This window comes from Hyperolius riggenbachi, chromosome 2 (assembly GCF_040937935.1).
Source record: "Hyperolius riggenbachi isolate aHypRig1 chromosome 2, aHypRig1.pri, whole genome shotgun sequence".
NCBI classification, from domain to species: Eukaryota; Metazoa; Chordata; class Amphibia; order Anura; family Hyperoliidae; genus Hyperolius; species Hyperolius riggenbachi.
In genome coordinates, this window is record NC_090647.1 from 338,514,453 (window position 1) to 338,539,177 (window position 24,725).

The 24,725-nt window shown below is 41.6% G+C and overlaps 1 protein-coding gene across 1 annotated transcript; it reads right to left on the reverse strand.

The window, feature by feature from the left end:
- Positions 1-992: 992 nt before the first annotated feature.
- LOC137544440 (acidic mammalian chitinase-like) lies at positions 993-21,827 on the reverse strand. Its single transcript, XM_068265519.1, has 11 exons — positions 21,803-21,827; positions 21,677-21,706; positions 19,933-20,134; positions 18,176-18,232; positions 17,908-18,079; positions 15,225-15,349; positions 13,602-13,725; positions 13,319-13,504; positions 8,007-8,123; positions 1,398-1,539; positions 993-1,249 (listed from the first exon to the last, which is right to left on the reverse strand). The coding sequence occupies exons 1-11, from the start codon at positions 21,825-21,827 to the stop codon at positions 993-995; spliced, it is 1,437 nt and encodes a 478-aa protein (XP_068121620.1).
- Positions 21,828-24,725: the final 2,898 nt, after the last annotated feature.

Consider the following 24,725-nt stretch of genomic DNA (forward strand, 5'->3'; position numbering starts at 1 on the left):
CAGAAGGAGATAAATAAGTTGTTTTGCAAATATAAAGACATATAATACAGTTGTGAGTTGTCATAGGTTGTTTTGCAAATATTAAGAAATGTAATACAGTTGTCATCCTGTTTCTTTCATTGATGGCTAACCCTATACAATCTAATGCTGCTAAAATGATTCAGGAAAGAGTTAAACTGTAGCACAGAGAATGCTGTTGTCATTACCTAGGGAAAAAAAAGTTTTTTTAACAGCACTGACGAGTAATAAACGATTTGGCTAGAAACCCATTAGGAGAGCTTTTCTGAGTGCTCTGTGATCTGAAAAGCTCTTGCTACTGTAATGCTATTGGTGTGAGTCCACTTGAGCGATGTGATTTGATAAAAATCCCTCATAGCATTACATAAGCATGAGCTTTTTCAAATCACTAGCGCTTAGAAAGCGCTCCTACTTGGTTTCTGGCCTTTGACAGCAGTGAGGGGGACAGGAAACTTAGCAGAACTGATAATTTCTGTCCGTTAATGTGTTCTGTTATTAATCCCCTGGCATTTCTCACAGCAGCTTGTATGTCCACACTCATCATACAGAGGACAGGATCATCAGATGACAACAGATGCTGACTGTCATCACACACACCAGGAAGTGAGAGAGATGCAGGGAACTCTGAAATTCAGGCAGAACACAGGAGAGATGAGTTGCTTTGACATGTGACCTCTTATCTCTTCAAATACTGCACCCTGCAACTTTTTTATCACCTAAGGCCTTTGTGGCCTTCCCAGAAATCCAGCCCTGGTAATCTTAAGTTTCATACCACTTAAAAGCACACCTGAAGTCATACATGTAGAAACAGAAAAATTTCATTTATGCATACATCTTCTTTTCATGTGCTTCTGTATGTTAATTCTACCAATTCACAAGTAAATGCAACCAGACATTATTGTAGTATTATGATGATCTTTATTGAATTTGTCTCTGGGAAAAAAATGTTTCACGTTTCAATGTGTATATGTTTCTTATGCCCAGTTACAACAGGAACAGCTGGTGTCAAACACTAAACCTGTCTGGCAGGACTGCTGGTAGGTATTTCCATTTAGACAGTTATAGAAGGTACTCCTGCTAGTTGGGTTTGGATAAAGGCCATTTGTTTTTCCAGCACAGAAACTGCTGCTGCCACCACCGCTTTCACTGCTGCTGCTGCCACTACCACCTGGGTTGTTATTGGCTTGGGTTGTGGATGCTGGTGCCGCGGTAATAGTTGGTGACTGGCAACCTGTATAAAATATAAAGTATCATCAGAAATAATGTATAGTAATGTAAGTGGTGTTTAGTGTGTGGAGTTGGAGTCAGAATCAAGGAGTTGGCAGTCAGAGTCATTTTGGGGTCCTGGAGTCAGAGTCAACAAAATCCTAAACACTCACTTGGGAATGAAATCCCCAGGGCTGATTTCAGTGTGTTCATCAGGGGGTATTTGCCTTGACCACAGAATTCACCACTAAAGTCATCCAGGGGAAGAGCCCATACCATGGCACCTCCAAAGTTATTGTTCATCAGCCACTCAGCCTAATATCAGAAATGACAAACCGGTCAGGTTTTTTTTCTCAAAGACAGAACAAAAAAACTGTTTTAATTGATGACAGAGGTGATTTAAAAATTTTTTTTTGTTCTTTTACTTACCCAGGGCTTCTTACAGCCCCCTTAGGCTTGTATGTCTTACACTATCCTCTGGGTCCTCCTCCAAGCTCAGCTGTTCGGCCGCTTGCAGTAGCTAAGTCACCTGAGTTGTGCAGTGCTGTGCATGCGCTGCTGGGGACGTTCTGTGCATGCGCGGCTACAAGGCTTGACGTAGCTTGGTCCAGCACATGTGCAGTACTGTGGGACTCTGCAACTCAGCTACTGCAAGAGGCCGAACAGCTGAGTGAGGGACATACAAGCCTACAGGGGTCAGAAGAGGTAAGTAAAGGAACATTTTTTAAATTCACCTCTGCTATCCTTTAAGTGTCAAATAGATTTATATTAACAGTAATTATGAACAATTAATTGAAAATCATACAATCAGTGCATAGCATGCTCTTTCATTTTGCCTAGTGATTGAAATAACAAACACAAATACTGTATTTTTCGCTTTTTAAGACACTCCGGAATATAAGATGAACCTAGGTTTAGAGGGCAAAAACTAGGGAAAAATATATATAGACTAAACCTGGTGTGTCTATATTCCAGGAGCTTCTTGTAGATGTTCTCCCCCAATGAATGTCCTCCGGTGTCCCCCATGTGTCCTCAGGTGTCCCCCATGTGTCCTCAAGAGTCCCCAATGTGGCCCCTTCTGTCCACAGTGTGTGATCCTGGCTCCCTGTGTGGTGCACTCCGCCTAATGTAATTATTTGTGTAGCAGCATGTACCTACTAGTCTTCTACCCGTGTGTGTACCTGGCTCCCCTCCCTGCTTGTGTGTGCCTTGCTCCCATCCCCACTTGCATGCGCGCTCCCCCCCCCCCACAGGTGGAATTGTCAAGATAACGTCAGTCTTACTTACTCCAGCGGCTCTTGGGGATCGCAGACCCGGGGATCAGTAGACGCTATCGCTAGGGGGAGCGGTGAGAGAGGAGACAGGTCTGTGATCGAGAGCCGCTGGAGTAGGTAAGACTGCCTCTATCCTGACAATTACACCCGGGGGAGAGCACACACGCAAGCAGGAAGGGGAGTGCACACACAAGTGGGTGAGGCACACACCTGGGCGGCACACTAGTAGGGACATGCCACTACAAAAATAATGACATGGGGGCGGGGGTGTGGAGCGGACCACACAGGGAGCTAATACAGGAAATCCCCAATGTAGTGGTGGGTCCTATCGGCAGGCATTCATAAGACCCAGGGCTTTTTCTCCCCAGTTTTGTAATAAAAGTGTGTCTTTTATAGCAGAAAATATGGTTTATATTTTGTTGCGGTAAGTCCATACTGTAGGTAGACAATGGAAAGTACTTAACTTAAAAAAAAATTTAATATAAACAACATTATAAGGTATATGAAATAATGTGAACAGAACACTTAATGTCTTCTCTACCTCATGAACATGACCTAATACATATAATGGAGTAATCCCCATTCAGCCACCTGTATATCTGCAATGTAATGGCAGTTAAAGAGAATCTCCAACCTAGAATTGAACTTTATCCCAATCAGTAGCTGATACCCCCTTTTACATGAGAAATATAATGATTTTCACAAACAGACCATCAGGGGGCGCTGTATGACTGATTTTGTGCTGAAACCCCTCCCACAAGAAGCTCTGAGTACCGTGGTACTCTGGGCAAACTGCCACAATGTAACAATGTTCACAGACAGGAATTAGCTGTTTACAGCTGTCTCTAACAGCCAAAACAGCTAGGAGCAGCTACATAACCTGCCCACAGTAAAAATGTCACCATGTAATACATGTCAGAATGTGAATCTGGGAGAGGAAAGATTTTACAATGAGCAAACACTGACTAAATCATTTATCCATTATTATGGTAAAAAATGAAGCACTTTTTTTACTACATTATTTTCACTGGAGGTCCTCTTTAAGTGCTCAGTACTCATGCAGTGGCCACTCTTGCCTAGATGCCAGGGCCAGTGTTTCCATAGAGGTAACCGGGTCAATTGCCCCAGGGCCCTGAGCCAGTTGTGAGGTCCCCAAGGTCTTTGCAGAGTTTTCAGCAGTGTAGCAACTCAGCTGTCCGGGCTGGCACGCTCCTCCATTAGTTTGTGCTGCCTCCCAGTCTTCATCCCTGCTGGCCGCATATTCTCAGTGATGCGGCATATGTTATTATGTAATAACATAAGTGCCGGGTCCATGAGAAGAGATGCACAAGGATGAACACAGGAATAATGAAGGAGCATGCCAGCTGTAAAGGTGAGTCGCTATGCTGCCAAAAACTCTGTTGGGGCCCCATGGACCAGAGTAAAGTTGGGGGAACACTTGGGAGGCCCGGAAACAAGCTCCAGGGCCTGGACCCTAATGCTGCTTACAGGGGGTAAAGAAGGCCCCCAGGTAAATTGTGTCAGTGGCCCCACTGTATCTAGAAAAGGCCCTGCTTTTTGCTTTAGGTTCTTAAATTCAAACACCACTAGGACCTATGTCTGCATACATTTTTTGTCCAGCATTAGTTTGTGTAGGTATATTAAAAGTGCTCAGTTCTTTTCAATAAGTAAAAAAAGGCATCAAGTAATCTGTTGTCTGACCAAATTAGTCCTTAGAGAATGTGTGTTTTGGGGCAGTGGGAGATCATACTGTAAGCACCCGTGGGAAAAAGGATACAGTACTTGCCCCCATGTTTAATACCTTCAAACGAGCACTCAAGACTCACCTTTTCATGCTCGCGTACCCCCCTGCATCAGTAATACATTCTGCTGGGCACCCTCTCAACAGGATGTCCTACATAATAAGTTAACCCACTTATTTATTGTACGCGCTGCATAATATGTTGGCGCTGTATAAATACAATAAATAATAATAATGATACTACATCTTTGCAAAGCTCTGTACAAACAGACAATACAGTACACCACGGGCGTCCGCACATCGGGCAAATTGGGGCATCTACCCTGCCCTGGACACCCACTGCCCCCCCCCCCCCCCGGCCGCTGCTGCCTTCAACCCCCCCCCCACTGGCCGGAGCCGTCAGACCTCGATCAGCCGCCCGGCAACCAATAGTGCGGGCGCTAGGACCTAGAACACCGCACTGATATGCAGAAGTGAAGTGCAGGTCGCCAGCTGATCTTGAGGTCTGACACTGCAAGGTGAGGGGGGTCCCTGTCGCTACCTAACCTGGGGGGCTCTTGTCACTACCTTACCTGCGGGGCACCTGTCGCTACCTAACCTGAGGGTCCCTGTCACTACCTAAACTGGGGGTCCCTGTCACTACCTAACCTGGGGAGCACCTGTCACTACCTAAACTGGGGGGCTCCTGTCACTACCTACACTGGGGGGCTCCTGTCACTACCTAAACTGGGAGTCCCTGTCACTACCTAATCTGGGGGTCCCTGTCATTAACTAACCTGGTGGTCCCTGTCACTACCTAACCTGGGCGTCCCTGTCGCTACCTAAACTGGGGGTCCCTGTCCCTACCTAACCTGAGGGTCCCTGTCACTACCTTACCTGAGGGGCGCCTGTTATTACCTAAACTGGGGGGCTCCTGTCTCTACCTAAACTGGGGGGCTCCTGTCTCTACCTAAACTGGGGGGCACCTGTCACTACCTGAACTGGGGGGCACCTGTCACTACCTGAGCTGGGGGGCTCCTGTCACTACAAGAGCTGGGGGGCTCCTGTCACTACCTGAGCTGGGGAGCTCTTGTCACTACCTGAGCTGGGGAGCTCCTGTCACTACCTAATCTAGGGGGCTCCTGGCGCTACGTAAACTAGGGGGCACCTGTCACTCCCTAAACTATCCAGGCCAGCCAGCCCAGCATCACCACCAGTCCACCAGCCCAGAATTACTGTCAAAAGGGCCACAGCATCACCACCAGTCAGGCCAGAATTTACTTCAACCAGCCAAGCACAGCCCAGCATCACCGCCAGCCCGGCCACAGCATCATCGCAAGGCCTTTCAGCCCACACATCATCCCCAATCCAGCCAAAAACAGTACTGCCAGGCCAGCCAGGCACAGCAGCCAGTAGAGGAGAATTCATAAGCCAGGTGAGAGGTGTCTATCATATTAAGGGGGCAATCTCCCTATTTATGTGAAATGCTGTCTATTTATTTGCCTCATGACTGCTGAATTTGTCTTGTTGGGGGCCTCATGATTGCTGAATTTGTCTTGTTGGGGGCCTCAAGATTGCAGAATGTGTCTTTTGCCCCCCCCCCCCCCCCCCCCCCCCCAAGACCAGGCCATTTTTTGCAGTACTGGGCTGTGCAGGCTTTTCAGCTTCCAGCACAGCCCAGCTAAGGAGCCAAGCGATCGGACTCACCTCCTTTTTTTGTCCCTAAGGGGACATGCCGCCGGAGGGGTCTGATCGCTGCGGCTGTTTGTTTCTTTTTTCTTCCCTAGCCTCTATGAGGCTCTCTCTCCTTCCCTCTCTCCTTCCCTCCCTCCTCCCTCCCCTTCCCTCCTCCCTCCGTAATCTTTATGGAACAGGACAGCGATCCGTCCTGTTCCGCCGCTCATAGACATCAGCCTATGAGAGCAAGCAGAGGCCGGGGATTGCCGATCTTGTACAGCGCTGCCAGGGAACGCAGCGCTGTACAGTTGTAAACAAAGGGGATTTCTCTCCCCTTTCGTTTACAAACAGCCTGCTAGCCGCGATCGGCGGCTAGCAGGCTAATCACGGAACGGAGGGAACGATCGCGCATGCACACGCCCGTTCCCTGTGAAACTGCAGCCCCAGGACTTGATGCCAATTGGTGTTAGGCTGCCGCCGCGGTCACGCCCTTTGGCCTACAAGTAGTTAAAACAGAAAATAAAACTGGAAGGTTCTAAAAAAATGAATACATTTTTCAGGAGTTGGATGGATGAAATTGTTTATCTTCACAGTTTATTTTTTAACTTGGATTTTCCATAATGTTCATGTATGAGTTAAAACTTTGTATTTGTAACAGACGAGGCAGCTGCGGCGAACAGCGCCGCCGCAGCTGCCTCAATGCCGCCACCCGTCCTCCCGGCGTCTAGGACGCCGAGGTCGGAACGTACATTTGGTAGGGGGGTCACACTCTCGTGCGGGCGCGTGCACAGACGGGACCTTTATGCTGGGAGGAAGCCGGTCAGCTGACCTGCTGGTCAGCTGACCTGCTGGTCAGCTGATCGCAGAGGAGACTCACGGCGCCCAGGATTGGCTGTGCGCAGGGGGGCGTGCCAGTGAGGTCTCCTCTGCTTCTTAAGCCTCCAGGCTTCATTCTGAGGTTGTCTGTTGTCGTGAATACCTCGTGTGTTAGCGCTCAGACCTTAGACTAGATCCCAGGTGTTGATATCAAGGACTTCACACCTAGACTAGGATATTGTTTATATTGTACTGTGTATGATTCTTGGCTAAACTCTGACTCTGATCTCACTTTCTGATTCTGTACTTCTGCCTATCTGCCTTAAAGTTGCTGAACCTCTGCCTGATTACCGACTCCTCTCCTGCCTCACGATTCTGTACCGATACTTACCTCTCTGTTGCTGAACATCTGCATAATTACTGATTACTCTCCTGCCTCACGATTCTGTACCGATACTTACCTCTCTGTTGCCGAACCTTGCCTGTCAGACCATTCTACTCACCAGTGGGCCCTCGCCACTGGTGAGGTGCTAGCTTCACCAGCTCCTCTGGTGAAGTTATTCTTTAGTGTAGTACTGTTTGCATTTTCTGCTCCTAGGCTGCAGTACAGTCTGAATCACCTGCTTCTCAGGCGATCATTAGTGCAGTACTGTTTGTATCTCCTGCTCCTAGGCTGCAGTACAGTCTAAGTCACCCGCTCATCGGGTGATCACTCGGCTGCAGTACACTCTGAGTCACCCGCTCCTCGGGAGATTCGGGCTCTTCAGTATTGTATCTCCAGCCTGCTGGAGCTTGAACTCTAGTACACGTTCAGTGTACCGATAGTACCTCACCAGCCCCTCTGGTGAGGTCTCATAAAACTAATAAGTTACGATTGCACCAAACACTACACACTCAGCTCTTTGTGTTGCTATACTGGTATTATTGGTGATTCTGCAGATCACACATAATCAGGTATAGCGTCTGCATTATTGGTGATTCTGCAGATCACCAAATAATCAGACATCTGAGTTGCTACACCCAACTGTTACAGTATTTAGTTTAAATTGCTGTTGCCACTTTGCGATAGATAAGTGACTTTTGGGTTGCAGTTTGGGCACTCGGCCTCCAAAAGGTAAATTTGTTTCCACCCGTGACCACAACCACATTCTGGTCCATGGCCACACCCATTTTTTGGTAGCTCGCTGCACAACTTAATCCTTATATTCTTCCTCACCTTTTTGCCCCCCCCCCCCCTCCTGGAAAATTTTCTGCGGACGCCCATGCGGTACACATTAAGAAAATAAACATCTGACCTTGATCTGCCAGCTTTTTGGGTTGTCATATCCAATCCATTCGCTTCCTTTGTAAGCATAAGGGACTTGTTGTGGGCTGTTCCACACTTCTGTAGCCCCTTCCAAAAATCCACAAATCTGTGAGAAAACAGAAAAAGTGAAAAACATTGCGGTTTATCCCAAGGGACCTTATAAACAGTCTACTATTAAGCAAAGCATGCCTTTTTTAATGCTGGAACCTCTTGCATACATGTAATCAGTTATAAGGTTGTGTACATTGTTGGGATAAGGTCAAATAGCATTTGGTTTCTGCCTGAAGCATGCATTCAAAGTGGTTAATACACGAAAGTTCAGCAAGTAAATGGTCTATAAGTCTATAAAATACCCCAGGTATTAAACCTCCCAAGATACTGAAATCACTTATTTTACTTCTATTTTTATTGCATCTTCTCAAAGAGTACTCAGCACCACTCATTACATGACAGATTCCTGTGCTCATTGGCACCGTTACCTGAGAGGAGCAGCTGTTTGAGGTACTCATTGTGATGTGCTGTTAATACAGCATGTTCTGTACTGATAGTTTTTCTTTCTAAATATAATTCACTAGATACACAGGAATTTCCCTGAGAGGGACTGAATACTAAAACTTAACCTTTAATAGTAAGTTGTTTTTTTTTGTAAATTCTTTTTATTGATTTTTAATTTCATGTTAACATAAACACAGATTAACCCACACGCAGGTGGGTGTATAACATAACATATACAAGAGAACAAAATGCACATGTCTCTTCTTTAACATTCACCCACTGACTGAGTACCTCCCGACCAACCTTTCCCCTTATATTACAGAGTATCAAAACAACAGCATAGCAATATTTAAGTAGCATGTCCGTTATCTAGTATAAGGTTTCTATACAATTCAGGCATATATGGAATGAAGCATAATGTAAGTTTCCTAAGTATATTCAATATTAAAGGGAACCTAAACTGAGAAGGATATGGATTTTTCCTTTTAAAATAATACCAGTTGCCTGACTCTCCTGCTGCTGATCCTGTGTCTCTAATACTTTCAGCTACAGCCCCTGAACAAGCATGCAGATCAGTTGCTCTGATTGAAGCCAGACTGCATTAGCTGCATGCTTGTTTCAGGTGTGTGATTCGCGTCTATCAAAAAATGGCGCCTGGAAAAAAGGGCGCGGGGTGTAGCCGAAATTGTAAGTTTGAATGCAAAACCATATTTTTCGTTTAAGAGGTTATAAACGATATTGTAGCGCTAAATAGGTTAAATAAACGGAAATGAAATGGCAAAATACCGTCTATAACAGTAAACGAATTCCGAAATTAAACGTCAAATAGCGTCTATAACAAAAACGATATTTACACATATATTAAGCATAGTAATAGAATGGTAGATTTTCCCGGTATTTTACTGCAATTATACCTAACTTTAGGGTCACAGATATCTCTCCTTATTCCTATCCCTAACACCTAGAACCCCCTTTGTGTAAATACACATAATGTAATAAATTGTATATATTACATATATTGTACTGTAACTATAGGTAACCTTACTCTCATACAGAGCCCTCCCTGTACCTATCCCTAACCCCTAGACCCCCCTGGTGGTGCCTAAACCTAAGACCCCCCTGGTGGTGCCTAATTCTAAGACCCCCCTGGTGGTGCCTAAACCTAAGACCCCCCTGGTGGTGCCTAAACCTAAGACTCCCCTGATGGTGCCTAAACCTAAGACCCCCCCTGGTGGTGCCTAAACCTAAGACTCCCCTGGTGGTGCCTAAACCTAATACTCCCCTGGTGGTGTCTAAACCTAACCACCCCCTGGTGGTGTATATTGCACTGTAACTATACCTAACCCTCCCTGTACCTATCCCTAACCCTAGACCCCCCTGGTGGTGCCTAAACCTAAGACTCCCCTGATGGTGCCTAAACCTAAGACCCCCCTGGTGGTGCCTAAACCTAAGACCCCCCTGGTGGTGCCTAAACCTAAGACTCCCCTGGTGGTGCCTAAACCTAAGACCCCCCTGGTGGTGCCTAAAACTAACCATCCCCACCGCAAAAACATGCTAAACACATATAAACAATAATATATTTAATCCTTAAAATACTTCACTACAAATAACATGAATAAAATAATTTATATATTTGTAATAGAATAACTAGCCTTAAAATCACGCATATATTAATAATATTATAAGTACACACACACACACACAATACAACAGATAGCCTTACAATCACGTATGCATTAGAAATTTTAAAATAACAGTAATATTAAAGGCGATATTTTATTAACTATAATAAACGCATTATAAGTGTAAAAACAAAGTTAATACCAAAAGCGATGTATTTATAATACAATCAGGCTGAGAAACGGTATTTAAGCATTATACATATGAAAACGAATTTTAAATGATAAAAGAAGTGTAAACGAAAATTTAGTGGTTATAGTTTTGTAAGCGATATTTTAAAACGAAAAAAAATACGTAAAACTCATGTAAGCGAAATTTAAAAACAATAAAATAAGTATAACACAAAGTCAAAACGAACTTGTAAACGATAATTGTTATAAACCTTATCCTGTAAACGAAAACTTTAGTTACCACGATCCCTGTAACCGCTATTTCTCGGGCGCCCTTTTTTCCTGCCGGGCGTCGAATAGCCGATATTTTGCATTGCAGTCTATGGCGGCGCCCTTTTTGTCCACTATCCCTGTGCGCCCTTTTTTACTAGCCCGGTGTGATTCAGCCACTACTACTAAAGAGACCAGCAGGGCTGCCAGGCAACTGGTATTGTCTAGAAGGAAAAATCCATATTCCTCTCAGTTTAGGTTCCCTTTAAAGTGCACTTAGTTTGTATCTTTGTTGCTGGTCCATAGTTTCCAAATTTTTGGGGACAACCTCTGGCTATGTAGGCAGCTTTGTATAGATGGAGGGAATAATTGATTCATTTCTTCCAATATTATAGTGAGGGTGGCTCTGCTTTTTTCCAGGTCAGAATAATTGCTTTACGGAAATAGTAAAGTAGAAGGCCTACTAACGTTCTTTTAGCACGTGTGCTGGCTAGCCTTGTAGTATCGCCCAGTATACAGTAGTAAGGATCATTGGGGGTTTTGATTTTAGTAATTGCTGTAATATATTCGCATATGGTTTTCCAAAGGGGGGATATTCCAGGACAGTGCCACAGGATGTGATCCAAATCTGCATTAGTTGCATCACATCTCCAACAAAGGACCGGGTTAGCCGGATCATATTAAGATAGCTTTGCAGGGGTCAAATATGCCCTATGCAAAATTTTGAATTGAATTAGCCTATCTCTGGACTCTATGAAGTTGCCAAAAGGCGTAATCCAGGCGTCTTCCCACTCCTCATCATCCTAATAGTAAGTTTAAAATCAAATGAAAATGCTGTCATATATGAGATGGACAAATACCATTAGACTGCGTTGGAACCCATTATAATGTAAGTATTTTAATAGGGAAGACCCATTCCAATCGCTGTGTTTGTATATTGAAAGTAAACACCCTCCACTATAAAAGCCGACAAGTTTGAATTCATAAAGAACCTTTTTCAAGGGTAAGTGCAGACAGTAAAGTACTAACGTGCCAAGGTGCGAAAAATATACTTTATATACAATTATAGCATAGCGTATAGGCCATATGACAGCAGCCTACAGCAGCCTGCCATACGGCCTATACGATATGCTATAATTGTATACAATGTATATTTTTTGCACCTTGGCACGTTAGCACTTTCCTGTCTGCACTTACCCTTGAAAAAGTTTATTTATGAATTCAAACATGACGGGTTTTATGGTGGACAATGTATAATTTTAATTTTAATATACAAACAGTGCGATTGGAATGGGTCTTCCCTTAAAACAATAGTTACCTTATAATGGTTTCCAACGCAGTCTAATGGTATTTGTCTATCTCATATATGACAGCATTTTCATTTGATTTTAAACTTACTATTAGAGGTTAAGTTTTAGTATTCAGTCCCTTTTAGAGAAATTCCTGTGTATCTATTGATCAGTCAGAATTTTGTGATTTGTAAATATAATTCACTGCAGACTTCATCCTTCTCCCTCCGTATATAGGGGCTAGGAGGATAACTAAAGAGTATTGTGGTTCCCCCTTTACTCTATTTACCAGCTCTTCTATACTTTTTAACAGTGATTCTTGCAAGAGGGGTAGTAAATCTTTGGAAATCACCCTTGTGCAGCAGGGATATCCAGTAATTAGCTTGTTGCGAGGGAAATGGGCAGGCTGTTCTATTTATCACACAGCAAGACAACTGTCCACAGTCTTTAGCATGCTCCAAGCTATCAGGCAAACGATACCATGAGTAAAATTCAAAGAGAAGACCTGGTGACCTTTTGTCTCTGTGAGGTTTTGTCCCTGTGAGGTCTTCTCTCTTCAAATTTTACGCATGTTCTCCAGTAATCGGAGCTGGAGTATATAAGCTAACTGATCACCCTGATGATAGTAATGAGTTGAAGAGTGTAGTACTAGAACTCTGGAACTATCCGCCATAAATGTAAACAGTAAAAATAAAAATTCACACTGAACATTCCACATAATAAATCAAATAAAACACATCAGTTTTCAATTTAACATTATAGATATGTTGTCAGGCTCAACATTTGTTAGTATGTAGTGATGTCAACATTATTTACACTGCATACATCCCTTATGCTCCTCTAAACCCCACAACTTGATGTAAACACAAGTGCCTGTAATCACAAGTCTGCAGAAGAATTAAAATTGTGAAAACATTAAGAAAATATCAGCTCCTCTTGCTACTGGGTCCCATAGCAGTCACTATTGCGATGCTGCTGTTAAAGTTCTTCTCCCAAGACCCCCAGGCATTGGCATTGTTTGTGTTTTCCAGCAATCCCAGTCTACTGGCTCAACTGCAGAGCCAGACTTGCATATAGCTCCAACCTTATCTGAGCGATGAGCCACCACAAGGCTCTCATCTCCTTGATTCTGATTTCCCACCAAAACTGCCAGATCCCCAATTTAAAATACCTCACAACTGGAAAATATCTGCAGCTTGCGTGGATTTGTGAGGTTTGGCAAAACTTTGAATCAACAGAATGGGGGCCTTTGCAGTGCAAGCAGAGCTGGAAGCAAATCACAAACAATGCTCCTTTGCAATCAAGATGTCAGAGAAGTGAAGACAGAAGATGCCCATGGGTTCCAAGAGATGAACCCTGAAGTCTTTTATCAACATTAAGGAATTCATAAACCTTAAGGTCAATGATAAAGGTCTGGTAGAACTTAAGACCTGTAACGTTAATGGTAATTGGCGTACCTCAAAGTAAGCCATTAATCCAGCTTCCTGAGTGTATGCAGCAGCAGGGCCTCCACCAGAAGTTGGAGCACCAAGGCCATTATTAGAAGGGTCAGTAAGTGTGAAGGTTCGTCCATAGGCTGGAAACCCAACCATGAGCTTTTCTGGTGCAGCGCCATTATTTTTCCAGTAGTTCATGGCATAATCCTAAATTGGTGAGAAAGAAGTTTATTCCAGAAATCTGTCAAAGCAAATGAAAGAAGTTTCAAAGTGTGATGTATGTGTGATCTCCTTTAACACTTACCACATTGAAGTAGATATAACCACCCTGATCAGCTGGGCCTTGGTAAAGAGGACTGTCTTCTCCTGTGAACCCTTCCCATGAGCCACGCAGATCATATGTCATTACATTGATAAGGTCCAAGTACCTATACAGGAAAATAACATGTGAATTATAGGTAACTGAGGTAACTGTATATGAAGACAGTAGGGGGAGTTCTGACTTCAGCATTGTTTAGTAGGAGTTAGCAGTTAACCTGTCTAAAAGTATCTGATACACTGCTAAAGATCCAATATTGAGACATATCTGTAAGATTTGTTTAACAAAATTGAGAATAAATTGATAGAGACTTTGGCTAATCTGGGCTCCATAGAATATCGTTTACAAAGATGATGTGCCAGGTAGCTATAACTTAAAGAGAATCTGTACTCTAATATTCTTACAATAAAAAGCATACCATTCTATTCATTATTTTCTCCTGTGCCCCTCTGTGCTGTTTCTGCCACTCTCTGCTGCAATCCTGGCTTGTAATTAACAGTTTTAGGCAGTGTTTACAAACAAACTAACCAGCTTCTAATAGGCTCAGCTAAGCATAGTGTGTGAGTCATTCAGAGTGTGCAGGGGGCCTGCAGAGGGTGTGTATCGCTTCTACCAATCACAAGCAGCCCTGCACATTCCACACAATCAAGCCTTAGCCCGACAAACAGGACAGAGGAAAGATACATTGATTTATTACAGAGACAGTGCAGTTAGGAAAGACTGCAGTAAGCCAGAGCAGATTAGAACAGGCATAGGAACTTATAGGATAGAAGAACTAAGGCTGAAAAATTTGTTACAGAGTATCTTTAACAGTATTAGTGTACTACTTTTATTTTTGTTACACTAGAGCAGGGATGTTGAACTCCTGTCCTTGAGGGCCAAGGGTCTCACACATTTTTGGCACAGCTCAAATTAATTGATGAGACTGAATCAGGAAAGGTGTGGTTCACCAAGTAGAGCACATTTCTTGATTTCGCTGTCCATCCTATAACACTGGCATGGATATGGTCCTGGAAGATTAGAGTTCGACATCTGTCCACTAGAGGTACACTTTTAAAGAGACACTGAAGCGAAAAAAAAATGATGATATTATGATTTGTATGTGTAGTACAGCTAAGAAAAAAAACATTAAGATCAGATACATCAGTCTAATTGTTTCCAGTACAGGAAGAGTTGAGAAACTCCAGTTGTTATCTCTATGCAAAAAAGCTATTAAGCTCACCGACTAACTTGGTCTTGGAGAGGGCTGTTATCTGACTTTTATTATCTCAACTGTAATTGTACTGTTTACTTTTCCTCTGCTAGAGGAGATATCATTACTTCACAGACTGCTCTGAAAGACTCATTTTGAATGCAGAATGTTGTGTAATCTGCCATATTATAGAGTGATGCAATGTTAGAAAAAACACTATATACCTGAAAATAAAAATATGAGAATATTTTCTTTGCTGCTAATCTTCTAGTAATTATTCATAGTACACAACCAATTCATTATATCATATATTTTTTTTCGCTTCAGTGTCTCTTTAAGTGCTTATTTTTTATTCAAAGCTAGCTTAAAACATGTTTGTTTGTTTTTTCAGTTTTTCCTTCCATATTTGCACTTACTGAGATAATTGTGGAATTTGGTATCCATTTTCTATTGTGGATTTCCCAGCAGACACTGCAGCAGACATGAGAAGGCGAGGCCTGTTGGTCTGACTGCCTTCCTGTACAAATGCCTCATACATTTCCTGCAGAAGAGAAAAGGAATGTAAAACACAACAGAATAAAGTAGAAATATGTGGCATGGATTTTACTAATACAGCGGTGATCGATCATCCGCAGGGGGGGGGGGTGCTAATTGGTTAAAGGGACTTATTTCTCCTTACACCAATTAGTAATGTAGCTTAAAGTGCCAGGGGCGTGCATGGGAGCACGCCCGATCGTGGACAGGGAAGCCACCAGTACAAAACGTATATCTACGTGGTCGTGGCTTGGATGAGCCCACAGATGATGTAGATATACTGTACTGGTGGAATAAGTGGTTAAAGTGACACTAAAGTAAAAAAACAAAAAACTTATGCTATAATGAATTGTAGGTGTAGTACGGATAATTAATAGAACATTAGTAGCAACGTTTATATATATATATATATATATATATATATATATATATATATATATATATATATATATATATATATATATATATATATATATATATATACAGTGGTGTGAAATACTATTTGCCCCCTTCCTGATTTCTTATTCTTTTGCATGTTTGTCCCACTTAAATGTTTCTGCTCATCAAAACCGTTAACCATTAGTTAAAGATAACATAATTGAACACAAAATGCAGTTTTAAATGATGGTTTTTATTATTTAGTGAGAAAAAAAACTCAAAACCTACATGTCCCTGTGTGAAAAAGAAATTGCCCCCTGAACCTAATAACTGGTTGGGCCACCCTTAGCAGCAATAACTGCAATCAAGCGTTTGCGATAACTTGCAACAAGTCTTTTACAGCGCTCTGGAGGAATTTTGGCCCACTCAACTTTGCAGAATTGTTGTAATTCAGCTTTATTTGAGAGTTTTCTAGCATGAACTGCCTTTTTAAGGTCATGCCACAACATCTCAATAGGATTCAGGTCAGGGCTTTGACTAGGCCACTCCAAAGTCTTCATTTTGTTTTTCTTCAGCCATTCAGAGGTGGATTTGCTGGTGTCTTTTGGGTCATTGTCCTGCTGCAGCACCCAAGATCGCTTCAGCTTGAGTTGACGAACAGATGGCCGGACATTCTCCTTCAGGATTTTTTGGTAGACAGTAGAATTCATGGTTCCATCTATCACAGCAAGCCTTCCAGGTCCTGAAGCAGCAAAACAACCCCAGACCATCACACTACCACCACCATATTTTACTGTTGGTATGATGTTCTTTTGCTGAAATGCTGTGTTACTTTTATGACAGATTTAACAGGACCCGCACCTTCCAAAAAGTTCAACTTTTGTCTCGTCGGTCCACAAGGTATTTTCCCACAAGTCTTGGCAATCATTGAGATGTTTTTTTAGCAAAATTGAGACGAGCCTTAATGTTCTTTTTGCTTAAAAGTGGTTTGCGCCTTGGATATCTGCCATGCAGGCCGTTTTTGCCCAGTCTCTTTCTTATGGTGGAGTTGTGAACACTGACCTTAATTGAGGCAAGTGAGGCCTGCAGTTCTTTAGATGTTGTCCTGGGGCCTTTTGTGGTCTCTCGGATGAGTTTTCTCTGCGCTCTTGGGGTAATTTTGGTCGGCCAGCCACTCCTGGGAAGGTTCATCACTGTTCCATATTTTTGTCATTTGTGGATAATGGCTCTCACTGTGGTTCGCTGGAGTCCCAAAGATTTAGAAATGGCTTTATAGCCTTTACCAGACTGATAGATCTCAATTACAGTACTTTTGTTCTCATTTGTTCCTGAATTTCTTTGGATCTTGGCATGATGTCTAGCTTTTGAGGTGCTTTTGGTCTACTTCTCTGTGTCAGATAGCTCCTATTTAAGTGTTTCTTGATTGAAACAGGTGTGGCAGTAATCAGGCCTGGGGGTGACTACAGAAATTGAACTCAGGTGTGATAAACCACAGTTAAGTTATTTTTTAACAAGGGGGGCAATCACTTTTTCACACAGGGCCATGTAGATTTTGAGTTTTTTTTCCTCACTAAATAATAAAAACCATCATTTAAAACTGCATTTTGTGTTCAATTATGTTATCTTTGACTAATAGTTAATGGTTTTTGATGAGCAGAAACATTTAAGTGTGACAAACATGCAAAAGAAGAAGAAATCAGAAAGGGGGCAAATAGTTTTTCACACCACTGTGTATATATATATATATATATATATATATATATATATATATATATATATATATATATATATAACTGCATCACTCTTACATATTTGCAGTTTACAAACCACATTCTATTTTAAACTATATAACAGAGCAGAGCTAATGACCCTTTGAAGTTCCCTGCAGTAAGACCTTATCTGAAGCTGGGCTTTCTTCGACCTAAGTTGGGTCGAAGAGTTTAGAGAAGCTCTTTTGCATAGATAACAACTGAAGTTTCTCAACTCTTCCTGTACTGGAAAACAATAGGAGACTATTTTTTTGCTACTTATGTTCTATTTCTTAGCTGTACTACTCATACAGTTCCTTATATCCTCCCTTTTTTTTTTACGCTTCAGTGTCACTTTAATGGGTTACATAAATTACACAGGCCCTGTTAAACTGTATGTGCACCCACTAAATGTGTAAGAGCATATTATGAGTTTCACCTGTAGGAGGACCGAGAACTGCTGCTGGGTTTGTGGGGGGCTTCCTCTGTCAGAGTCTCCGGGATACTCCCAGTCAATATCCAAGCCATCAAACCCATATTGCCTCAGAAATGTGATGACAGAAGTGATAAAAGTCTGGCGGTTCTCAGAGCTGGAAACCATGGTGTTAAACCTGAAATAAAGGCAATATGGTTTATGGAAAGGAAGCTGTTGAAGTCAGATCATGCAGTAACTATGCAAGAGACGGATATTACACAAAACATATTACCCTGAGGTTCCATAGTTAAAGCCTCCAACAGAGAGAAGCGTTTTCAGCTCACTATTACTGTAAACAAAAATGGGAATATAATTTACAGGTATTGGTTAAAAGTCATGTAAAGCAATATACCATCATTTGTAAAACAGTATTGACTAAAGATTGGCGGTAGCAGGACAATTCTTAATCAGAACACAAAATACAGTTCTAGAACTTGAACATATACTTTTGACTGAAAATTACGTACAATAATAGTACACTAAATAGTGAAAACCCAGTTTATAAAGGGGGAAAAGCCTAGAAATTACTACATATGAAAACATTATTTGAGTGTAGTTTGTTTTTAATGTTCTTATTTAATTGGTAGTTGGCTGAGTGTACATTTAGAATAAACCATACCATAGTACAGCAAAGTCCCGAATATCCGGGACAGGTGGGGATTGCCTGATGCCAGTCAGATGTGTGCTTGCAGGTCGCTTTAGCATGTGGCCGAAAGTAGCACAACCCCCCAATGCAGGAGAAACTCCTTACCAGTCCTCCAGGTGTCATTTTCTACACTTCCTGTAGCACCCAGCTGCTTACTGGCATCCTCAGTGTATGGCTTTTGACGTGCCATGTGATCCACATCGGTTCAGGAGCTCTGCGTATACACTGGAAAGCCGCTTGAAGCTGCAGAAGTGTAGGAGACGGCACCCAGAAGATTGATAAGTTGCTCCTGCTGCACCCAAAACTCTGCAAGTGGCAAAAGTACTGTCCCAGTTGTCCACCTCAGGCATGCTGGTTATTTGAGACCTCCCGTTGCCTGAGTTACGTATGACTGGGACTTTGCTGTATCTTGGTAATGTTGCACAAGTGGCTAACCAGAAGACAAGCAGGCTCGTCTGAATTTTGTTCTGCTTGGGCAGGTCACATAGTTTGAAATGGCTATAAATGGTGAAAGAGTAATTTGAATGAAATTAATATTTGGCACTTGTTTGGAAAGCCTGAATCCGGTCGTGACAGCTAACTCTACTGAGGCAGCACTCTCTCCTTGCAGGGCTGGGTCCCCATTCTTTAATCCCAGCTAGGGCACTATCTGCATGGGGTATGTATGTTTCCTGTGTCTGCATGGGTTTCCTCTGGACACTACGATGATCATATGACTAGAGTAGGGATTAAATTGTGAGCCCCCTGAGGGACAGTTAGAGACAATCATTAGTATTAATTGGATTTAACTAGAGGGAGGGAATATTGAAATGAAAGAGGTGGGGCTGCATCAAGAGATTCTATATATTATCTGTAAAGCAGATGTGGAAGATGTCACCACTATATAAATACTAAATAATCATCATCATCCAAGTGCCTGCATGCATTTTAAAAATCGTATGACTATATACTCAATCCGGATCAATCAATACTTGTTGAGCAGTGCACTGATAGCAGATGTAAATTGCACCCTTTAAAGAAACTGATTATTGGTAACCTATCTTGGGTGAAAATGAATACAGTCATAATAGGCCCTATTAAACTAAGGAAAAAACTGTATTTTTAAGTGGAGCTACCATATATTCTATATCCCATTTTAGTTCAAATTAATGAGTAGAAAGGTTATACCATCTATCTTCGTGTTGGTTGAAAAGAAAAAGAAAACAATGGGAGATTTCAAAATACAGTTTTAACTCTCCTCCACTGTACAAAAGATAACTTGTGAGAGTATTAAAAAAATGAACACAGGGCAAGCCTTAAAATAATATTCCCTTTGCCAGAATACTCAGTGTAGCGTGACCTACTATTTCTTCAGGCCATTGAAGGAGGCGTAGAGAGTTGGGTCATTGGATGCAAAAGGCTGAATCTGATTGTTAGTCATGGTGGCAAAAGCGTAGATCAGGTGAGTACACATACAAGGGTCCACATTATCCGGCATATATTTTGCAGCTCCAGGGTAGTATTGGGCCCAGTTGGTAAAGTAACATACTAAGTTGAAAGAAGAGCCTGCATTGGCAAAGAAAAGAATGATAAAATAGAATTAAAAAGCTGATAAATGCAAATGGTCTATAAGATGCTAATAATTCTGTCTTGAATGCTAATTTAGTGTAAATTGTATGCAGTTTGAAACTGGACCAAACAAAATAGACAGGAAATGCATCTGATTAGCCAAATACCAAGGTGCATACAATCTGTATTAATATGCATGCAAGTCAGATATACAGTATTAGCATCTCCTTGACCATCTCTGCTTTTGCGGCAGAAGCCATCATTCTAACAACATAGAACATGTATGCATTTGTACAATGCATTAAAGGGAACCTAAACTGACAAGCATATGGATTTTTCCTTTTAAAATAATACCAGTTGCCTGGCAGTCTTGCTGATCCTCTGCCTCTAATACTTTTAGCCACAGCCCTTGAACAAGCATGCAGATCAGGTGCTCTGACTGAAGTCAGACTGGATTAGCTGCATGCTTGTTTCACGTGTGTGATTCAGCCACTACTACAGCTAAAGAGATCAGCAGGACAGCCAGGCAGCTGGTATTGTTTAAAAGGAAAAATACATATTCCTCTCAGTTTAGGTTCCCTTTAAGAGTTAAAATTAGGAAGACCTCCACCCGTTTGTGAGACATCTAGAACAGTAACCTTGGGCCATATTCAATTCAGTTTTTCTCCTGAGTTTTCTCCTAACAGATAATTTTTCATATTCAATTTGAATTAACTTTTTAGCACTTTTCAATGGAGAAGGTTTTAAAAAGTAGCTGAACGGGTTATGTCCAAAATATTTTGAGTATTTGTTTGCTTGCTGGTGGTTTAAAATGCATTTTGTTTACAAGCTGTGAAAATATCACCTAGGAGATAACTAAGGTGAAAAAGTGAATTGCATATGGCCCCTTATATTTAAAAATAAAATCATTTTCATATTAAATATAATTATGTGAAACGTTCTAAGACAGGCAAATCAATAATTACTCCGTAATCATAAAATAGGTCAGAGGACACAAAAACAAGTTCCACTGGTACGCTACAAGTGCCTTTGAAATAGGGCAACTGAAGGGAGAAGAATATGAAGGCTGCCATATTTATTTCCTTTTAAACAACACCAGTTGCCTAAAGAAAGCACAGTCTCAATGAGTGGAAACATGGATAGTTTGCTATTTAGCAAGGACAAAAAGCAACTAGGGTTTGACGTTTCACTATTTACTTTAGAAAAAGGAGCCAACATAAAACATACAATAGTACACGGTTCCCAAACCCTGTCCTCAAGGCCCACCAACAGTACACGTTTTTCAGGAAACCACAAACATGCACATGTGAGGTAATTAGTGTCTCAGCAGAGCTGATTAACTACCTCTGTGGATTTTCACAAAACATGCACTGTTGGTGGGCCTTGAGGACAGGGTTGGGGAACACTGCAATAGTATATTATACTGTATAATGGAGTAGTTTAATACTCAACAAATTATATGAAAACCTTTTATGATTAACATTATATTAATAACATGAACCTGATACTTAGGGAATATATAGTAATGTTTGTACTTACCTAACTGCACATGCAGTAGGAGGGCCAAACCTGAATGAAAGATATGAAATTTAAAAAGGATATATCAGTATTACAGGTACAGATGACCTCTGAAGACGTAAATGCAAATTCAGCAGAGCTACCTACCCGTGATCAGCAGCAGTTTATTCATCTTGCTGGAGTAGGCATGTCCAGTAACAGCCCTCACTTATATAGGAGTCAGTTACCTTCACTTTGTCCTAGATATGTTCTGCACACATTGCTTTTGTTGACATCAAAGATAATGAAATGACTAAAATGTTTAATTGTAGTGGACAAGTGTTTCTTATTATAGGTCCCAGTTTCCTTACAATAGCCCGGCTGGATATGGACCAAAACAAACGACCCATGCTTTGGTGTAAAGGGCGGAATCCCGACACTTCCTGAGGTTAACTAGTTCATGTATCAAGGTTTGTACAATTTCCTTCATCCAGAGAGGCGACAAGTCTTCACTTGTACACCCTGCATTTCACGTGACATGCAGAGACGGGAACCGCAGAAAGATAGTGAACAGCGGCTACAGTGAAGAGAGGAGTGAGGACCTGTTGCTCCACTGGATGAAGGTAATGTATCCTGCTGCTCTGCTCTCCATGCAACAGGACCGGGCCCCTCAGCAGCCAGGCACCCCCATGACAGCCAGGATCGTGAGGGCTATTGGTCAGCCCCTGAGCTCACAATCTAGTCCATAGCATAACTTTAATTATTGAGTTTTGTAACAAAACAGAACAGGTATCGACATAAGAAAGAAAAAATAAAAATGAAAAGGAAGACAAACATAAAATATAACAGGTAAATACAGCAAGAGTGATCACAAGAAGTTGCATAACAATGGGATCAGAGATACAAACATGTACATGACATAGATGTTATAAGTACAAATTACTCACAGCAGTGGCATAAAAATAAGGACCGTGACATAGCTTGTTATAACAAATATTCGGGGTTATCATACCCATTGTAAATCTTGTATCGATACAGTGATATCAAGATTGAGGATAGCAGTTTCCAACGCATCAACCCAAATATACCATATTTCATTGACATCTTTAAACTGATTGCGTGACTGATAAGCCAATTTATATAATGGAAGAGCAGAATTAACGAGTTTTCTTCCAGTCTCGTAAAGAGGGTACTGTTTTTAGTTTCCATTTTAAAGTTGATTCCGGTGATACCTTTAATGACTAACTGTACATGGTTTATTGCCTGTTTGGTATTTAGGGCTTTTATTTCTTCAAAGAGAGGAAGGGACAGCGCTGGTAGGTCGATGCACATTTGGCGCCACACACAGCATCTCATGTCTGTCCCCATTTTCAGAAACATTTTGTTTTTGTGAACAGACAATCCTGCCCCCAAACCCCCTGCCGCTCCCCCACTGTGGCTAGTCCTAAGCTGTTTATCTTGCAGTATTCTCCTCCCGCACCAGCATTCTGGGAGACCAGCTATGCAACGGCATCGGAATGCTCAGTAGCCGAACACTCTGCAGAGAACACTTCCCAGTACTGGAGATGTTGTCGCCTGTGATAAATTTCAGAAAGTAAATCAAGGAGAGGAAAGAATTTATAATTGGCAGACAGTGACTAAATAATCTTTAAATTAATATTGCAAAAAAAAAAAAAACACAGAAAAAAAACAATGCTATTCATTATGTCATTTGATTACAGTTCCTGGTTAAGCTCGTTTTTGATAAAGCAATAACAGTAAGCAGTAAAAATATATTCTTCAGCCCTTCCTAGTTACCATGATACCACATATGCCTTATTTGATTACTTGCTGGGCACGTCAGTGGACCATTACCCCCATCCAGCGCATTTGTAATGATCAGATGCGATTGCTAAGACATTTCAGGGGCCCCAGTGCTGTACAGATGGGTAAGTGCTCCCTGCACACTCTGCATCTATTTACTGTATATTCAGCCTATAAGGCTTCCTGCACACTGCAAATCCGATTTGCGATTCCAATTTTCCCTGAATGCTATCAACAGAAAAACGCTGAAAAAACACAGCATGCAGTAAAGATTAAAAATCGGAATTGCATGTAAAAAATGTTTTAAAAAAATCGGAATCGGGGGCCTTAGTTGCACCCATTTTTTCCACCAAGTTTTTGGGAAGAAAAGGTACGTGTTATAGTCCAAAAAATACGGTACAGATTTTAGTAAGACTGTACAATCAAGATTTACAGTATGTAATTTTAGGGCACCTTAAAACTGGCCACACAGTAAAATCTAGTACACACAAGGGGATCTGTAGCCAACCTTTCGAAAAAATAAATTTTCTGATAAAAAAAAACACGATTCATCATTCAAACTATCCATTCTGACTGTTGACAACATAAAATTGGTTTACCCAGACCAAACTGTGTAAAGCATAGTATACAGCGAACCGAGGTGCCAAACCGATATAATTCACTAAAAGTTTAAAAACTAAGGAAGCAGTGGTGGACTTACCTCCTTGAAGCAGACACAAAGACTGTCAGATTCAAGAAAGACAAATTTATTGACATTTGTAGTAATTACAGAGGCGCCAGCAGAATAAAAATTAGTAGTCTATTAAAACCAAATAAAAAATTGGGGGATGGGGGTGGATCCGTCTCCCCAATATATATGACACAATTACCATAACTGGTATCCAGAAAAAAAATATATTTAATCAGTACTCCACATAAAATTATGCAATGCGTTTTGCGAGTCCCAAGCCAGCTTCCTCAGGCAAATACAAGAGCAGGAGTAGCTCCGAGGTTGTGCAGATAGGTGCAGCGCCTGTTAATTTATTGACATACTCCGAATACAATCTTGCAATGCGTTTCACAGGTGTAATCTTGCTTCATCAGGCAATCAAAATGAGGAGTATATAACTGTAAAAAACAGAGACGAATGGATATATCAGACACATATGTATATGGATGGTTGTGGATATGATATAACCATAACATTAGATATTTTGTTTAGTAATGTATGAGTGGGTTACAGTTATTCACTCATACACGTATTAAACAAAATATCTAAAATATCTAATACCTTTCGCCTCTGTTTTTT

What these genes read in the sequence shown, in the direction of transcription:
- LOC137544440 (XM_068265519.1), bottom strand. Translation starts at nt 21,827, where the DNA reads ATGAATAAACTGCTGCTGATCACGG. An exon ending in TTTAACTATGGAACCTCAGG is followed by an intron (nt 18,080 to 18,175) that starts GTAATATGTTTT and finishes CCTTTATTTCAG; the next exon opens with GTTTAACACCATGGTTTCCA. An exon ending in CAAATTCCACAATTATCTCA is followed by an intron (nt 13,726 to 15,224) that starts GTAAGTGCAAAT and finishes TTTCCTGTATAG; the next exon opens with GTACTTGGACCTTATCAATG.